The sequence below is a fragment of the Miniopterus schreibersii genome (genome assembly GCF_964146895.1).
Source record: "Miniopterus schreibersii genome assembly, chromosome: 16".
Lineage (NCBI taxonomy): Eukaryota > Metazoa > Chordata > Mammalia > Chiroptera > Miniopteridae > Miniopterus > Miniopterus schreibersii.
This window is the reverse complement of record NC_138116.1, coordinates 25,520,265-25,538,004: the sequence shown is the minus strand read 5'-3', so window position 1 is coordinate 25,538,004 and position 17,740 is coordinate 25,520,265. Positions and strand designations below refer to the sequence as shown.

Genomic DNA, 17,740 nt, shown 5'->3' with positions numbered 1-17,740 from the left:
TTCCCTAAGAAATCAGTGGTAGGGTGTTTCCCAAAGTGAAAGACCAGTACAAGAGGTCTATTCATTCTTGGAGACAGGAAGGGCTACATAGGTTGCAGAGCACAGTGCAAAATGTTGGACCCTTGTTCAAAAAGTATTAAGAATTTCAGGATGTCAACGGCAGAGCTTTAAACTAATCACAGGACTGTGTGCGACTGCACTGGTCACACTTCCATGAAGCTGGCCTTGCCTGGATGGAAGGTAGCTGTCATCAGTATTTCCCAGGCATCATAAGTCTTACAATGATATGAGACCAAGTGCCTATTATATGCTGGAAAAACATTCAGTGCTTTATCTAAGTTATATGACCCTAAAGCAATTCTGTGTAGCAGGTTTTATTTTTTCCATTTCACAGAGGATGAAACCAAGGCTTAAAGAGGCCCTGGCCAGGTAGCTCAGTTGGCTAGAGTGTTGTCCACATACAGCAAGGTTGCAGGTTCAATCCCCTGTCAGGGCATATACAAGAATCAACCAAGGAATGCACAAATAAGTTGAATAACAAATTGATATCTCTCTCCCCTCCTTCTTCTCTTTATTAAAACAACAACAACAACAACAACAACAAAACTAAGGCTTAAAGAGACTAAATGAGTCATCCAATGACATACAGCAAGTGACTGTCAGAGCTAAGACCAAGTTAGTTGAGATGTACAAAAATCTTGTTCCTTGACTTTGTAGCCTTTCGGTACAGGCCCATTGTCTTCTGGCAAAACCTAAGCTTAAATTGAGGCTATTACACCCAGAAACTACAGAGAATCAGGGGAAAAGAGGTTGGGATATGTAGTCTATACTGCTATCAGGGCAAAATATGAAAAAGATTTTTACTGAAACATTTATATATTTACAGCCAAAGGAAGCATGGGGATAGAAAAAAGTAGGGTATAGAATCAGACCAATTCGGGTTTGGATTTTGGTGCTTCCACTAAGTAGCTTTGTCCTTGACCTCACTGAGCTCCCATTTACTGTCTGTGAAATGGAATGGTTTCCCATGCCACAAGGCTGTCCTAAGGTCTACATGAGATGTGTACAAAGAGCCAAGGCACATGAGAGCCTCAATAAACATGCCTTCTGGACTGTGATAGACACTGCCCACTCAATGTCCAATTCATCCATGTCCTGAGAGAGAGAGCTAGAAACATCGATGAGGGAGTCATTGATCGGCTGCCTCCTGCATGCCCCTGACTGGGGATCAAGCCCATAACCCGGGCATGTGCCCTGACCGGGAATCAAACCCCAATCACCTGGATCCTAGGTTGATGCTCAACCGCTGAGCCACGCCCGGCCGGGCTTTCCTGATTCTTTAAAGGACACACACAAGGTGTTCACTTTCCTGTCTGTAGATACTGTCTTATCTAGATTGATGTTCAGAGTGATTTTAGCCAGACTTTGATTAGAACATGAGCTTAAGACAAAGCCAACATAAAAGGAGAGCAGAGCAGAAACATGGAAAGGTCTTACTACACTCCTTGACAATGAGCCGCTGAATGAGCCAACGTTGGACTTCCATGTTCCTAGAAATAATAAATGTCCTTATTGTTTAAGCCTCTTTAAGCCAGGTTTTATTACTTGCCGCAGAGAGCAGCTTCGATGATACATGGACCTTTTGCCTGAGAGTCTTTGGGAATTCAAGTGCCTGACTTAAAAGTCATCAAGTGCTAGCACATAGTAGGGACACATCGTTAATTAATTTTGTCTAACATCAAGCCAAGGACATACAACAGTCCTTTGTAGAAAGTATGTAAAAAGGCACTCTGAGAACTCAATGACTATCTAGGTCAGGAGAAAAAATATTCCTGAATTCCTCCTTTGTCATCTTTAAAATGCATTAAAGCCCACCCATTCATATATTTAATGATTCCCGAGCTCCCAAAATGTGTAAAGAACAAAAGAAAATTTGACATGGGAGCCCTTAAAGTGGATCTTGGGCTCATGGGCAGACAAGGGAACAGAAAGTATGAGTGATCGGTACAGAGGGGTTATGAGAAACATGTATCTGGACCACCATTGAGGCATAAGAAAGGGAGGGATGTCTGGGTGGGTGCACCGGCCACAGTGGGGAGTGGGGGTGGGCAGAGGCAGCATAGAAGGAGGAGGTAAAAGGCACCTGGGTAGAAGAGCCATCCCGGCCTGAGGCAGGCCGGGGAACTGCCCGGTGTGGTGTGCCCGGGACAGTGTGTGCAGTGTCAGCACACAGGGCAGTAAAGCCCTGGTCTAAGAGCAAGGCCCAAGGAGGATGCAAATGTGAGGGGCCAGGTCCTGGAGGAATGGCCCTGAGTGGTCTGGCATAGCAGTGACTGGGACACCTTCCCATGGCCAGAGAGGCCACCTCGGTGGGGGCCGTGGCATCTTCAGCTGGAGTAAGTGCCCCAGTGGGAATAGAACTGTGCGGACTGGAAATTAAAGGCAATCAATGTGGGGACAGAATGAGTCCTGGCCTAGAAACCAGGAGTTCTGGGTTCTAGCCCTGTTCTACCACTGGGACTGTCACTACTCCTCTTTGGACCTCAGTTTCCTTCTGTTAAATGACAGGATGGGCCAGATGATCTTTACAGGCCTCTCAAACTACACTATTCTAGGGCCCTTAGTCAGGGACTAAGTACCTGAAAACATGGCAGATCTCCCCAGGGCAGAGATGGCAACTAGGCTCCATGCTGAATGCCAAGTCCAATTGACTGGCTGTGGTTACCTGGAGTGCTGTGTGGAGAAACGCTGCAAAAGGCTCCAAGCTCTGCAAAAAAGAATGCTTGATTGATTGGTGATGTCTGCGTGGGCTCAGGATGCCCAAATGGTAAGAGTGGTAGGGATTTGCCATTTCTAGCTTAAAGCACTGTTTCCTACCATGGTTGCAGAAATGAGCCAACTGCTCACCCTATAAGGATACTGAAGATTAATTCCTCCTGGGGTATTCTGTGAGAGCAGCAGCACCAGGGTTCCCACAGTTAGGCTCACCAACCCTGTCCTCACCCAGGTAGATACCCTCGGGCCAGCGTGCATTCCCAACGCTCCATGCTTCTTATTTCTATCCCTGCTGCGTTTATCATTTCTAAATGTCATATCATCCGTCTTGAATTCTGACACCCCTTTTCCTGCAGCCAAGATACAACTAATTAATTACACAACAGGCTCTCTAACCGAGAAAGGCAACCTTCCTTTAAAAAATGTGTTCAGTAAACAACCTGATCATTTCTCTACTTTGCCTTTTATTTTCCCTTCCCTGGTGTCCTCCTCTCTTCCCAGTCAGGGTGACAGATCTCAGATGGATGGCTACAGTGCAGGTAACAGACAGGGGTTTAATTCAAACACTAGGGCACTAAGCTGTGGTACAGCTGGCAGGAAGAGAAGGGTAATTATATTGCATCTCAGAGCCACCGGCAATGAATTTCTGCATGAAGACTAGATTTGCCATGTATTATTTATGCCAGCATCAATTTTCCCAGCTGGCTCTATTTACTGAGCTAATTCTCCTCTATTTATGAGCAAGGCCATGGTTCAGCACCTCTGGTTACTCTATCCTGTGAAGGGGCCCCACAGGTCACCATACGTATTAAACAAGTGCCTAGATTCACTAGGAGCAGGTCACAATCTCCCTTCATTAGATTATATTCCTGGGACTGCAGCGAGCACCCTGTCTCACCTAGGCCTGGTGATGCGCGCAGGTGTGTGAAGTCAGCAAGAGCAAAAGAGGAATAATTGTTCTTTGGAGTCTCACTGGGGGAAACTGAAAAACAACCTTCAGGGGGGAAATTAGGTGGATCTGAGGCTCAGGGAAGTTCCTTTTTATATTTTTAAGAGCAGAACATAGATAAAGAAGAATTTTGCATTTACAAGGTTACTTCAACTCAGTAACTCAAAAACAGCTAAAGGGAAGAGCCTCATTTTACAGATGGACAAAGAGATGCAAAAAAACAAAGAGAAGCAAAGGCAGGTTTCATGGTCCGGTCACTGTGTTAGGATGGAGCGCAGGGTCGACGGTGATGCACAAGGTTGCCCAGTCACTAGTGTGCCTCTTGAGATGCCCCAAGCCAGGGGGAACTTGACTCCCACTAGAAACATATATGGTAGAGACAATGGAAGAAAACTTGGCTCCAGCATGAATTTCTGGGTCCTTCCACTAGAGCATCCTCTCTTGCCAGTTACTCTGTGTTTCCACAGAGAGAGAGAAGCTGAGGATACAGATCTCTTCTGCCCAGCCCGAGAGCGTCTCCTGCAGTGCCAAGTGCTGGCTAGCAGTGAACAGCAGGCATTCCTGCACAGGAGAGTTGGGGGCCTTGGCACCTCTTCCCTTCCCAATCAACAGCACAGTCATGTCTGATCTCCCTGTAGCACTGGGCTCTGCTCCAGAGTCCCCCAGGTCCCAATGTCGACTGCCTCCTGGAAACCTGTTGGCTGAACGAAAACAGGAGGGAAGGGTTAGTTTTTGAGTTAAGCAACCCAAGTGGGTAGCCTCTTTAGTTGCAAGGTCTCAGCATCCAAGAATTCCTCTATAAGACCTCTATGGGTATAGACACTACCCTCAAGGGCCCACATTCTTTTTTTTAGTTTTATTATTATTAGTTTCACTTTTATTTATTATTAGTAGTATTAGTTTTATTTTCCCCTAGGACCAGCTCACCAGACGGGGAGATTTGGTGAGACATGCTGTGCGCTGACTGCCTGGTGTTCCTGCTCCTTCACAGATGGCCAGGACAATCCGGGTGCTGGGCACAAAGCTCCAGGAGCGGCCCAGGGCAGGTTTGAGCTTCCCGCTGTCCCTGTCTCGGGTCATGTGGTTGGTCACCTGCAGAAGAAAGAATCAAAGACTTACAGATCCATAATGCAAGTAGAGAGGACATCTGTTCCTACCCCTTCATTTTACAGATAGGAACGCTGAGGCCTAGCGTGGAATAACGCCTTCCCTAAGGCTCCATAACTTATCCACAGCAGGTCCTGAACTAGAACCCTGGGCTCCTGACTTATGCACAGGTCTTTCCACTAAACCACGGTGCCTCAGGCTTGACTCCAACAAAGGTGATGGGGAACGTGTCTGGGAATAAGCAGTGCTGTCTGCACTTTGCCGAAGGAAGGCCAGTGGTGGGTTTGAGCCTACTACCCACCCCACCCCACCCAAACCCAGCAGACGGGCATCCTGAGACCATGTCCATCCAGCCCTTTGTGGCAGGGGGTGCATCTGTGTATATGGGGTGGGGAGGAGTTTTGGAAGGGGGCTCCTAATCTATTGAGTTCTCCTCTGCCCAGGCTAATCACAGGTAAGAGAACCAAGCCTCACAGCATCCTCTTGATGAGGTTCTCCCCTCTCTCCATCCCCCCAGGGCAAGGGCTGTGACTTGTTCATCATTGAATCCCTACTGCCTAAGCCAGAGCCTGGCACCCAGCAGGTGATCACATATATCCTAAAGTCAGCAGAGGGAGGTCCTGGAACCTGGTATAAGAACCAAAGAACAGGAAAACAGATCCTCTTACACTGCTGGTGTCTGTGAAATTAATAATCCTTCCTGGAAATCTGACAATGTCATATCTAGATATTTAAAAATATGTGCATCCCTCACTCAGTAATTATACTTTTAGGAGTTTGAGAAAATAATGTGAGATGTGCAAAAATATTTAGGTATAAGGGTGTTCACTATAGTTTTGTTTAAAATAGGGGAAAACAAAACAAAAATAAAGAAAAACCACTAATGATCTAAAGGCCCCAGATCAAAAAAAGATTGTTATGGTACAACAGCAGTCAGCAAACTATTGTCCACAAGCCAAATCTGGCCCAAAAATTGTTTTAGAAAATCAAGTTTTCTTGGAATATAGCCCTGCCCATTCATTTAGGTATTCTCTATGCCTGTTCTCATGCTATACAGGCAGAGTTGAGTAGTTGTGACATAGACCATATGGTTGTAAAGCCTCAAATATTTACTATCTGACCCTTTATAGAAAAAGTTTGCCAACCTCTGTAACATAGGTATTAAACAAGATAATATGTAAGTGCTAAAAGTGGCACTTAAAAAATTTTTATTGATTAATTTTAGAGAGAGAGAGGAAGAAAGAGAGACAGAAACATCGATTTGTTGTTCCAGTCATTAATGCGTTCACTGGTTGACTTTTGTATGGGTTAAAAGTAAATGTATATATGCAGAGAAAGAAGATTCTATGGACATATGTAAAAATATGGTTTATGTAGATGTGGAGATTTATTACAAATTTGACTCATATTTAACTATTTTTTTACCCTTTCTATGAGAAGTGTGCAGACTTTTTATTGATTGATTTTACTCCATAAGCAGAAATTACTCCATAAGCAGAAAAAGTAATTTTAAAAGCAGAAAGATCCCTTTCTATGAAGTTCTGGAAAAGGCAGAACTGTTGGGACAGAAACCAGATCAGTGGTTTTCTGGGACTGGGAGACCTTTCTGGGGTGACAGAAATAGATGTTCTGCGTGTTGATTGCGGTGGGGTAACAAGACAGGATACAAGGATATCCATTAGTCAAACTTCAAACAAGAAGAAAGTTACTCTATGTGAATTTACCTAGCTTAAAGAAAGTAAAAAGAAAAACAGACTGCCCCTGATCCCTTGGCCATTTATGGACTGATCCCCTCATGGTTCGGTGCTCTAGATGACCCAGGGAAGTTGGGCTGTGACCCTTTCCTAAAGGGTCACTTTGGGGGTTCAGAGGCTGCCTTTTAAGGGCAATAAATTTCTAGCTACAACTACAAATCATGTCCATCTTCCCCCTTGTAAAGCCCAGGGAGCAGAGGTAAGACGACCATGCCGACCAAGCCCACTTCCTCACCACCACTGCCACGCCAAGGTCCCGGGCCAGGGTCTTCAGCTCTAAGGCCAGCTGCATCATCAGGGCCAAGCCTGGAGGAAGAGAAGAGGGGGGGAGGTAGGGCAGCAGGGCAGCAGGGACCGGGCTGGCTGGAAGCTGGACTCCAGAGCTGAGAGACTAGGGAACATCCCTGACCTTGGGCTCAGCCACACACATCACTCACCTTCTCTCTGCTGACCTCCCAGAAGTGGGGAGACCACAGCGGTGACCGAGTCCACAATGACCACCTTCACAGTCCCTGAAGAATCACTCACCTAAGGGGTTGGGGGGAAGCAGCTGCCATGAACCACTTGGCCTCTAAGGGGCTCCCATTACAGGACAAGCTTGATCCAGAAACTGGAAAGGACCTTCCCTGACAATTATGGAATTTCAGCAATGTCTCTTTTCCCCAACCCCATTTGCATGTATAACAGACTTTACTGAAGACTTGGGTGGATAGAGAGGGTTTAAAGCATAGGACATCCCAGATACCCTAAAATAATTAAATCTGAGAAATCCCCATTCAGAGTGTTGTGGCTCCCCAGTCAGGATTTTTCTTAGTGGCCATCTTTCTCCTTACGGCCAGTCCCCCAACAGCCTGTCAGGCCCCTCCTTCCCTTCTCCTGTTTACTTCCCAAATTCCTAACTTCCTTTGAGTTTAGCTTTCTCTTTACTTCAGTGTCTCCTTCTAGATCATGCCTCTGGGGCCTCATCTTCCATATCTAAAATGGTTCCAAATACAGACTATACAGATAGCCATCTGTTAAAACCATAATTTTTTGTCTCTACGATACTCCTGGTTTCCTGGACCTAAACTGCCTTTGATGCCTCCCTTCTCCCCTACTTCTTACATCCAAGTCACTTGCTGATTATGTTTCCTCAACTTTTTTTTCACTTCACATCAGCGAAGCCCTTGGATATTCAGCATTATCTGCTCTATCTTTGGCATGTCTTCCTTCATCTTCCACTAACTGACTCTTGGCCAGTCATCAGCTTATCTAAGAGAGGATGGCAGAAAAGAGAGAAGCTAAAACTGAAGTTGGCTTAGCCCTTCCTTCCTCTCTGGGAAAGCAGGTTGAAATCTCTGGTGAAAATGTGACAGCAAGCCTTTCCCTGCTTGCAACTATGTAGCTATCAGGGGAAGAAGATGTGGCAGACAGACCCTAAGGTGGCCCCATGATCCCTACCTTTAGGTTCCCATCCCCTTGGTCATGGGTGAGTCCTGTGACTTGCTTCTGACTAATAAAATGTCAAAGGTGTTGGAGTGTCACTCTCTTGATTAGGCTATGTTATATGGCGAAGGTAATGAGACATCACTTCTGTGATTATGTTACGTTATATAAGACAGCATGTTGTCACTGGGTGGACAGCTTCAGACCACACTGGAGCACCACCCAGTCACCTCCACTGCCACATGCTCAAGGGGCAGACTCACTGGGCACCAGAGCCCCACTGAAGTAAGTCCTGTTCTGTGGGATTAGCCCCTGGCAAGTAGCTGTTCAACTATATTATGTTCTAAAGTTTGTAAAAATGATATATAATCCTGGGTATGCCCATGGGAACATGTCATGCTTTGGGGTGAAAGAAAGCATTTAAGATGAATTAAACTATTCTAAGGTGTCTTCCAAATCTAATAGTCAATAAATCAGGGCACCAAATCCTGTCTAACCACCTAGCAGGTTTAGCAGGGAACCAACCCAAATGCCATTCCGAACCCCACTTGCTTGTTAACAGAACTCCGAATGTGGTCAGGTACTGGGTGGAGATCCTCAGGCGTCAGGGAAGACGGGCCCCACCCCTGGTCTAACAGATGCATATAACCCAGTTTTGGCCAATCGGATGTAAGGGGAAATGGGCAGTGTCCTGGCGGGTTTTGGAGAAAGATATTCTTCTCTGGTAAAGGGAAGAAGTACAAAAAAGAGGCATCTACCTTCACTGCCCTGGATACAGATGTATAAAAACATGAGGCTGAGATCAATAGCAGCCACTCTGCAGTCATGAGGGGAAAGCAAGAGAATCAGACACACCAACCGAGAGCCCTAATAATGTGGCCCTGCCAACCTCCAGACTCATGTGAGATAATTAAATGTCCTCAAAGTTTAAGTGTCTGTCAGTCATACTCTATTACTTGCAGCTCAAAACTGGTCCAGTAGGGAATGCAGAGATGAATGACTTGATCCTTGCACTCAAGGGGCTTACTGTTTAGTGGGGAAGATGAGTGTGTAAACAACAAGGTGCTCAGGAATAAATTAAGCACTCAGAATCACATCCTGGGAGTGGCAAGCACAGCTGGAGCTGCCAGATTGCACATCTGCATTTCCAAAGAGTCTGTAGTAGGACACCTGCCCACATACAGATAGCACCAGGCAAGTTGGGTAAAGCTGGGGGGGGGGGGGGGCACGGAACAGCAGACTCACCTGCTGGGCCACAGCACCTCGGAGGTCCTGCAGCACATCCAACATCCGAAAGATGTCAAAGGCACGTACCACCTGGATCCTCTGGAGAGCTCCTGCCTGAAGGGGTGGGAAAGAGAAGGAGGGGCTTTAGATAAGAGGGAGCTTGGTTGAGCAAGGGTATCTGAAGGCTGAGCAGGAAGCGGTATCTGGATAAAGGACTCAGGTCCAGGATGGCAAGTGGGCTTTGTCTAATGGGGAAGCTCTCACAGTGGTGACTGCCTGGGTGCTGAGCTGCAAAGCTAAGTCAGAGCTCAGTGGGGAAGAGCGATAGGGCCAACTAGGGGTATCTACCATGGACATAAATGGGATAGAAACACCAATGCTGGGTGTTTGCCAGCTCTGAGTTAAGGTAGGCAAGGAGCTGGGAGGATAGTGTGAGAATGGTGTCCAAGCTGGAATGATGTCATAACAGGGAGGCTTGAAGAATACAGAAGTATTAATAGAACAGCAAGCTTCAAAGCCAGAAAGGACAATTCATCCAAATGGCTAAAATTCTTACAATGTAGGGATAGGGGAGTCTTTGTGTCAGAGCCTCAGAGGAATCCAACACCCCTGCCCCTTACCTGCTCTTCCTCATCTGGGGTTCTGGCCTGGAGTAGCTGGAGGATGCGGGAGGCTGTCAGCCCTCCACTGGAATCAATGTATAGGACGTTCTGCTGCAGGCCATGGGCCACATTTGCAGCCACACAAAGACATACCTGAGTAGAGACCAGGCATTGGGTGAACTTGAGCCCTCAAAGACTGCCAAGAATGGGAGCTCCCCACCAAATCTAGTTCAGATCCCGTGACATAAATGGGCCAAGTTCAAGACCCACTTGTCACCATCTTCTCTCTTCCAAGCTCTGAATCACAAACTCCTGGCAGAAACTTCCCTGGGGATCCAGGACTGTACACTTACCACCCCCAATCCTCCTGGCTGCTGGCTGCATGTGTTACCTGGGTTTTGCCGCTACCTGGGACTCCTACAATTTCAGTCATTTCTCCCGTATAGAGACCGGCATCAAGCAGTTTGTCTAGGCTGTTGGCAGAAGAGGAAGAAAGAGAATCAATCCAGGGACTAGAGAGGTAGGGAGGGAAGTAGTAGCCAAGAAGAAAAGCAAGGCATTCCTTACTAGCGCTGATTCTGTCCAGAGACATTCTCCATGTCTCTGGCCAGGAGGCTTCTCTTGGAAGAGTTTCCTTTGGGGAAAGGGCATGGCTAAATGTTCCTCCATGAGCCCGCCTCATCTTTTCGCTCTCAGCTTAAAAATCATCTCTCCACAGAGGTCTTTGCGGTCTTCCTTCCATTCTCCATCTCAGCCCCTTGTGGGTTTCCTTGATAGCATTTGCCATAATTTATCATTTTTTAACTTTGAAATAATTATAGATTCACAGGAAGTTGTGAAAAAAAAATGTACAGGGAGGTCCCACATTCCCTTCACCTAGTTTTCCCTAATGGTAGCATCTTGCACTGTAAGATGACTTGTACTATGGTACAATATCACCAATTGACATCGATGTGGTCCATAGAGCTTATTCAGATTTCTCCAGTGTTACGTCCATGTGTGTCTGCGTATACAGTTCTGTGCCATTTTATCACATGTCTACACGTATGATCACATAACCATCACAATCAAGATACAGAACATTTCCATCCCTACAAGGCTTCCTTGTGCTACCCTTTTAATAACCACACTCCTGGTCCTTAACCCTGGCAACTACTAATCTGCCCTCCATCTCTATTATGTTATTTCAAGAATGTCACATACATAGAATCATAAAGTGTATGACCTTTGTGATCGGCTTTTCTTCACTCAGCATCAATCCCTTGAGATCCATCCAAGTTGTGTATATTGAGAGCTTGCTCCGTGTTGTCGCCAAGTAGTATTCCATGGCATGGATGTACCAAGTGTGTTCAACTGTTCACCCACTGAAGGACATATGAGCTGTTTCTAGTTTGGGACAATTATGAATAAAGCTGCTATGAACATTTGTGTACAGGTTTTCATGTAAGTTTTTATATCTTTGGAATAAATGCCCAAGAATACATTGCTGGGTTGTATGGTAAGCGCATATTAATTTTATACGAAACCACTGTTTTCCAGAGTGGCTATGCCATTTTACTTTTCCACTAGCAGTGTAAGAGTGACCCAGGTTCTCCACATCCTTCCGTTATCACCATTTTCTATTTTAGTCATTCTGATAGGTGTGTAGTAATATCTCATTGTGGTTTAAATTTGCATTTCCCTAAAGCATAATGATGTTGAACATCCTTTTATGGGATTATTTGCTACCTCTATGTCCTCTTTGGTGAAGTGTCTGTTCATGTCTTTTGCCTATTTTCTAAGTGGATTGTTTGTGTTAGTGTCGAGGTTTAAGAATTCTTTAGGTATTCTAGATGCAACTACTTGGTTGAGTATGTGGCTTTAAAACACTTCCCCCACATTATAGCTTGTCTTTTCATCTTCTTTTGCAGAGTAAAAGTTTTTCATGTTGATGAGTTCTTCATTTTGACTTTTTTATTTAAAATATTATCAATTTTTTTTTATTGCTTATGCTTTCATGTCAAATCTAAGAACTCTTTGCCTAGGCCTAGTTCCCAAAGATTTTCTCCTATTTTGTTCTAAAAGATTGATAGTTTTAAGTTTTACATTTAAGTCCATGATCCATTTTCAATTTTGGCTTATTTACTTATTACCTGTAATGTTCGATAGCTATAACACCATTTGTTCAAAAGGCTATATTCTTCCTTCCCCTGAAGTGCTTTGCATCTTTGTCAAATATCAGTTGGATATGTCTGGGGTCTATTTCTGGGTTCTCTATTCCGCTCCGTTGAGCTGTATGTCTATCTCTCCGCCAATACCACATTTGTCTTGATTATTGCAGCTATATAGTAAGCCTTAACATTTGCTAGAATGATTCCTCCAACTTTATTCTTCTTTTTCAAAATTGTTTTAGCTGTTCTAGGCCATTGGTTCTTCCATAAAATTATTAGAACAAGCCTATTTCTACAAATAACCTTGCTGGGATTTTTGGTAGGAACTGCATTAAATCTATAGATCATTTTGGGGAGAATTGATATCTTTGCTACGTTGAGTCTCCCAATCCACAAATGCAGTATGCCCTTCTATTTATTTGGGTCCTCTTTGATTTCTTTCATCAGCAATTTTTTAAAAATACAACTGATTGATTGATTTTTAGAGAGAGGAAGGGGGGGAGAGACAGAGAGAGAGAAACATCGATTTGTTGTTCCACTTATTTATGCATTCACTGGTTGATTCCTATATGTGCCCTGACCGGGGACTGAACTCGCAACCCTGGCGTATCAGGATGATGCTCTAACCAACTAAGCTACCCGGCCAGGGTGCATCAGCAATTTTTAATTTTCAGCATATGGATCCTATATCTGTTTTATTAGATTTAGACCTGAGTATTTCATTTTCTTGGAAGCAATTTGAAATGGCATTGTGTTTTTAATTTCCATTTCCACATGTTCATTTTGAGTATATAGAAATGCAATTGATTTTTATGTGTTATTCTGATGTCCTGCAACCTTGCTGAATTCACATATTAGTTCTAGGAGTTTGGAATTATTTTCTGTTTGCTTGTTTTTGTCTGTCTTCCCCATTTGGCTCAGAGCACCCTGGGGCTAGAACTAGGCCTTGTTCACTATTACATCCCCAATACTGGCACAGTGCCCAAAACACAGGAGACGCACAATAAATGTTCCTAGAGAAATGAGTGATAGAACGGTGCTATTTAGTCCTATTATTGTCAGCACTCTGGCTGTGGAAGCCTTGGGATAAAACTCAAGACACAGCCAGTTCCTAATCCAGGTTCTGTCCTTGAACTACCATGAAACAGATAATTAACCACCCTCCATGCCCTGTCCAACCTACAGGCTGAAGATTCTCCTACACCAGAGCCTATACCAATGCCTCCATGTCCTGACCACAAGCATCCCTTATCTCACCCTGCAATCACCTTCACAGGTGTCAGTCCTCTGAAATAGTTCCTGAAGACTTCCACGACACCCCTGTATATACCAAGTAGCACACCTTAGTAAGCACCTTATCTATTTCAATTCCAGGGACCCCATGATTATAACCACAGGCCCTTTCCAGTCAAAATATTCTGGTTACCACTGCAGCCCAGTAGCACCTTGGGACAACTGTGTTCACTCTGTCTCTTTTTAATAAGCACCTGTTTAAAAAGGTACCCAACCTCTGCAACCCCTGGATCCCATTCCTCCCTCTGAGATCAGAGAACCCCCCAGTCCCATTACAGCAGTGCTTCTCCCAGTGTGGCCCCCAGACCAACAGTATCACCTGGTAACTGGATAGAGATTCAAACTCTCAGGCCCCACCTGGGGGTGGAGACTGCATCTGAGTTCCAACAAGGCTTCTGGGTGATTTGGATTCATGCTTAATTTGAAAACCATTAGACTAGTAATCAATCCTGCCTGCCTATTAAAATCACCAAAGAGCCCAGGCAGGCAGGGCCCAGCGGTTGAGCATGGACCTAGGGTCCAGGATATCGAGGTTCAATTCCCTGTCAGGGTACATGCCCAGGTTGTGGGCTCGATCCCCAGTTGGGGGCCTGCAGGAGGCAGCCGATCAATGACGATTCTCTCATCATTGATGTTTCTATCTTTCTCTCCCTCTCCCTTCCTCTCTCTGAAATCAATAAAGATATATTAAAAAAAAATAATAAATTAAATCACCAAAGGAGTTTTTAAAAGAGGCAGGTATTACCGTAGCCGGTTTGGCTCAGTGGTTAGAGCGTCGGCCCCTGGGCTGAAGCGTCTCTGGTTCAATTCTGATCAAGGGCATGTACCTCCGTTGCAGGCTCATCCCTGGCCCCGGTCGGGGCATGTGCAGGAGGCAACCAATTGATATGTCTTTCTCACATCGATCTCTCTCTCTCTCTTCCACTCTCTGAAAAGTAATGGAAAAAATATCCATAGGTGAGGATTAAAATAAATTAATTAATTCATTAAAATAATTATAATTATAAAAGAGGCAGGTATTAGTGGTTCCCAAACTTGCCTGCACCCTGGAGTTACCTGGGAGCTTAAAAAAATACTGATGCCTGGGTTTCAACCCCAGAGAGTATGATTAAATTGTTTGTGGAGAATGGGCTTTGGCATATTTAAAGTAAGAGCTCAATAAATATTCTTGAAAGAATGAATTACAGGAGAAAAGTTGGAAATTTCCAAATTGGCAACTGGTCGAATAGTTATGGGTAAATTGTGGTTTATACGTATCATATAATAGTATATATATGGCCACTGAAATGTTCTGAAGACTTTAAAGACTTTGGGATGTTAAGACACATTGGTTGACTGTCCACAGGCCACTGTGAGGAAGGCAGAAACCTGGGGAGTCACTTTTGATTCTCCACACCTGGATCTCACCTGGTATTAAGGCTTGTCCCATCCCCTCTTCAACACGTCTCCCACTGACACCTGCCTTAGATCCAACCCACACCCCCCGCCACCACCATACCTCTCCTTGGCCTCTCTCCTGCCAGCCTCCCTAGTCCCATCCGCCTTGTACACCTCTACCACACTGCCTGTACCTCTACTTGCACAATATGGCCTCATGCCTCGAGGGAGGCATCAGGGCAGACAAGTTCAAGTTACAGGGCAGACAAGTTCGAGTTAGGTTCTTAGACTTGGGAATGTGACAGTCATGACTTCAAGTGCCTGCTCTGCCACTTACTAGCTGCACGATCTTGAGCAAGCCACTTAACCTGAGTCCCAGTTTCCTCACCTGTAGAATGGTAGTTTTAATCGAAACGCGCTCATTGGTGGTTGTGAAGAACAAATGAAATAACATACCGTGAAGTGCAAGCACGGTGCCTGGCTCTTGGTAAGCACCCAGAGAAAGCCCACCCGCTCCTCAATGCCCAAGGCCTGCCTCCTTCACAGAGCTTTCCTGAACCGCTCCGATCTCCCCTGCAGTGACCCACTGCAGCTGCAATCCTGCCAGTTTACCACTTGAGTGCTCCCTAAATGCTTCCTCTGAGTATGTTGGTTTTATAAGTGACCTAAGCCCGAAGGCCAAGTCTGCTTCCTGTTAATCACTCCCTGCTTATGCTATGCTACCTCCACACATTCGTACACCTCTCTACTGGGTTCACCTGCTCTTCTCTACCCACCGGACCCCATACTCCTTTGAGTGCAGGAGCCTTGCCTCACTCCTACACCTATCAGCTGCACGTATGTGGCAGCCAGTAGGCACTCAGCCAGCGCTTGATGGATAACAGATTCAGACCCCCAACCAGAAGGAGCAAGCACCATGCTGTGTGAACCTTGCCAAGAGAATGTTTGGAAGCAGCACGGGCCAAACTGGTCCATACACCTTTGTGGTGGCGGAGCTCTTCACCAAATTCCACACAGAAAAGAGGTCAGACTCCCTCCATCAGAGTGGCTGTTGTCTTCCAACTCTCTCCCTCTCCAAACATAGCAGACGTAACTACTCTTTTATGAAAGCTCTCTTGTCCCCTCCTGCTGCGGAGTATGGGGCCTGAACCAAGCTCTGGGTCAAATACACCAGGGCTTGAGCCCCACCTCCACTCCTTGCTCCTCTTGGGCTAAATTCAAATGGGTTAATAATCACTAACTCACAGGGTTCACTGAAGAAATTATATAATCTATAGTCAGTGGCTGGCACTTAGTAGGCACCCAATAAATGTTAGTCCTGAATGTTCTCATCTTGTCCTATACTTAAGTGAAATAGCATGTAGGGCCAGAGAAGAATTGCTCTGATCTGCTGAATAGTAATGAAATACTGACATCTTGTGTTATAGGACAGTGGTTATCAATCAGAGGCAACTTTGTTCCTCAGGGGTCATTTTGCAATGTCTGGAGACATCTTTAAAAAAACTGATTTTAGAGAGATGGAGGGAGAGAGAAACATCAATGTGAGAGAGAAACATCCATTGATTGTCTCCCGCACCTACCCAGACCTGAAATCGAACCCGCCACCTTTTGGAGTACAGGACCACACTCCAACCAACCAAGCCACACCGGCCAGGGCTGTGTGGAGACATTTTTGATGGCACAACTTGGGGAGGAGGAAGGTGCTACTGGCATCTAGTGGATCCTACAGCTCACAGGACATCCCCCCAAATAATTATGCATCCGAAATATTAGGAGTGTGAGGTCCAGAAACCCTGTTACAAGGTAGAAGAGCTCAGAAGTCCTGACTCTTGGTCCACGCTTCCCTCACCCCTGCTTGAAAAACCCTGCTCTCTCTTGACTCAAGCATCAAAAGCCGAGCCAGAAGCATCCGTGTCCTCCACTGTCTCACCTTCTTCTCCAAGTACACATACAAACCTTGCAATGCCGGTGGACAGGATGGCAGTGGAGGTCTTCAGTTCCTCGTAGAGATCAGCGCCATTGAAGGGGAAAGCCGAGAACTGAGCCAGCAGCACCCGCCTCAGGGCAACCAGGGCCTGCGGACGGGGTGGGGGCAACTCAGGATGGGGCGAGGGGCACTTCAGCCCAAAGCAGACCAGAGCACTCAGCGATGAGCCGTGACCGGGCAAGGGAGGGGGCATCCCAGGGGCCCATATGCCCCCCGCCCCTCCGTGTCAAGCTCGGCGAGCCCTTTGCTCCCTTGGCTCAGGCACAGACACTGACAGGGACACCCCGATTTGGAAGGGGCGCATCAGCTCACCTTGTAGGACAAGCCACATTTCCGGGCCGCCTCTTCCAGGTCTGCGGAAACCAGGTCCACCACTGAAAAAGAAACGCGCCGTGGTTGATGGGCAGGGAGGGCGGGGCCTCCCGTGCCGGGCTTTTCCTCATCTGTAAAATGGGGTGACTGCTGCCTTGGGGCGGGCCACCTTAGGAAGCCTGCGGGGACTAACAGCGCAGCAGGGCCTGGGTTCGTGCCCTGCTCAGGGCTTGGCTGGACCACGCCCACCCCACCCCCCAGCCTCTCCAGAAGGGTGGGGGGCAGAGGCGGGAGGGCCGGCTCCGCGGGGTGCCCAGCTGTGTGGCTCGCACACGCGGTCACCTGTCTTGAATCCGTGGCTCCTCAGAAGCTGGACCATGTCCTCGGTGAGGCCTGGGCAAAGGCCGGCCCTGAGCACGCCCATATTCCCTGGCGACTCGGGGCTGCTGGTGCCGTGGGCACCCGCAGGGCCGCCTCCAGACGCCTCTCCGCGCCCCTTTCTGGAGGCCGAGCGGGACCGGCGCGGAGGGTGCGGCCCCCAGCCGGGCCTCCCGCGCCCAGGGCCCACCCGCCGGGACCGCGCCACCGCTTCCGGCTCCCGGGCTCCAGAGCCGGCCGGCAGCGCCCTCTGCTGGCCGCGCGCAACGGATGCGCGGCCTCCCGCGCCCCGGCGGCTGGGGCGGAGACAAGCCCCAGGCGCCAAGGGCATTGCACTGGCCCGAGCGCCCAGGGCCCCGCGGATGCGCACGAGCCCCTGCGCCCTGACGGCCCGCGCACGCTGG

At 47.0% G+C, this 17,740-nt stretch overlaps 1 protein-coding gene across 1 annotated transcript; it reads right to left on the bottom strand.

The window, feature by feature from the left end:
• Positions 1 to 3,805: 3,805 nt before the first annotated feature.
• Positions 3,806 to 17,552, bottom strand: RAD51D (RAD51 paralog D). The gene is made up of 10 exons (XM_081162462.1): positions 17,301 to 17,552; positions 16,959 to 17,020; positions 16,616 to 16,734; positions 10,231 to 10,312; positions 9,858 to 9,992; positions 9,256 to 9,351; positions 7,023 to 7,113; positions 6,821 to 6,891; positions 4,652 to 4,816; positions 3,806 to 4,425 (listed from the first exon to the last, which is right to left on the bottom strand). Exons 1-10 carry the CDS (start codon positions 17,380 to 17,382, stop codon positions 4,342 to 4,344), a joined length of 987 nt encoding a protein of 328 aa, XP_081018588.1. The 5' UTR covers positions 17,383 to 17,552; the 3' UTR covers positions 3,806 to 4,341.
• Between the last annotated feature and the right edge of the window lie 188 nt (positions 17,553 to 17,740).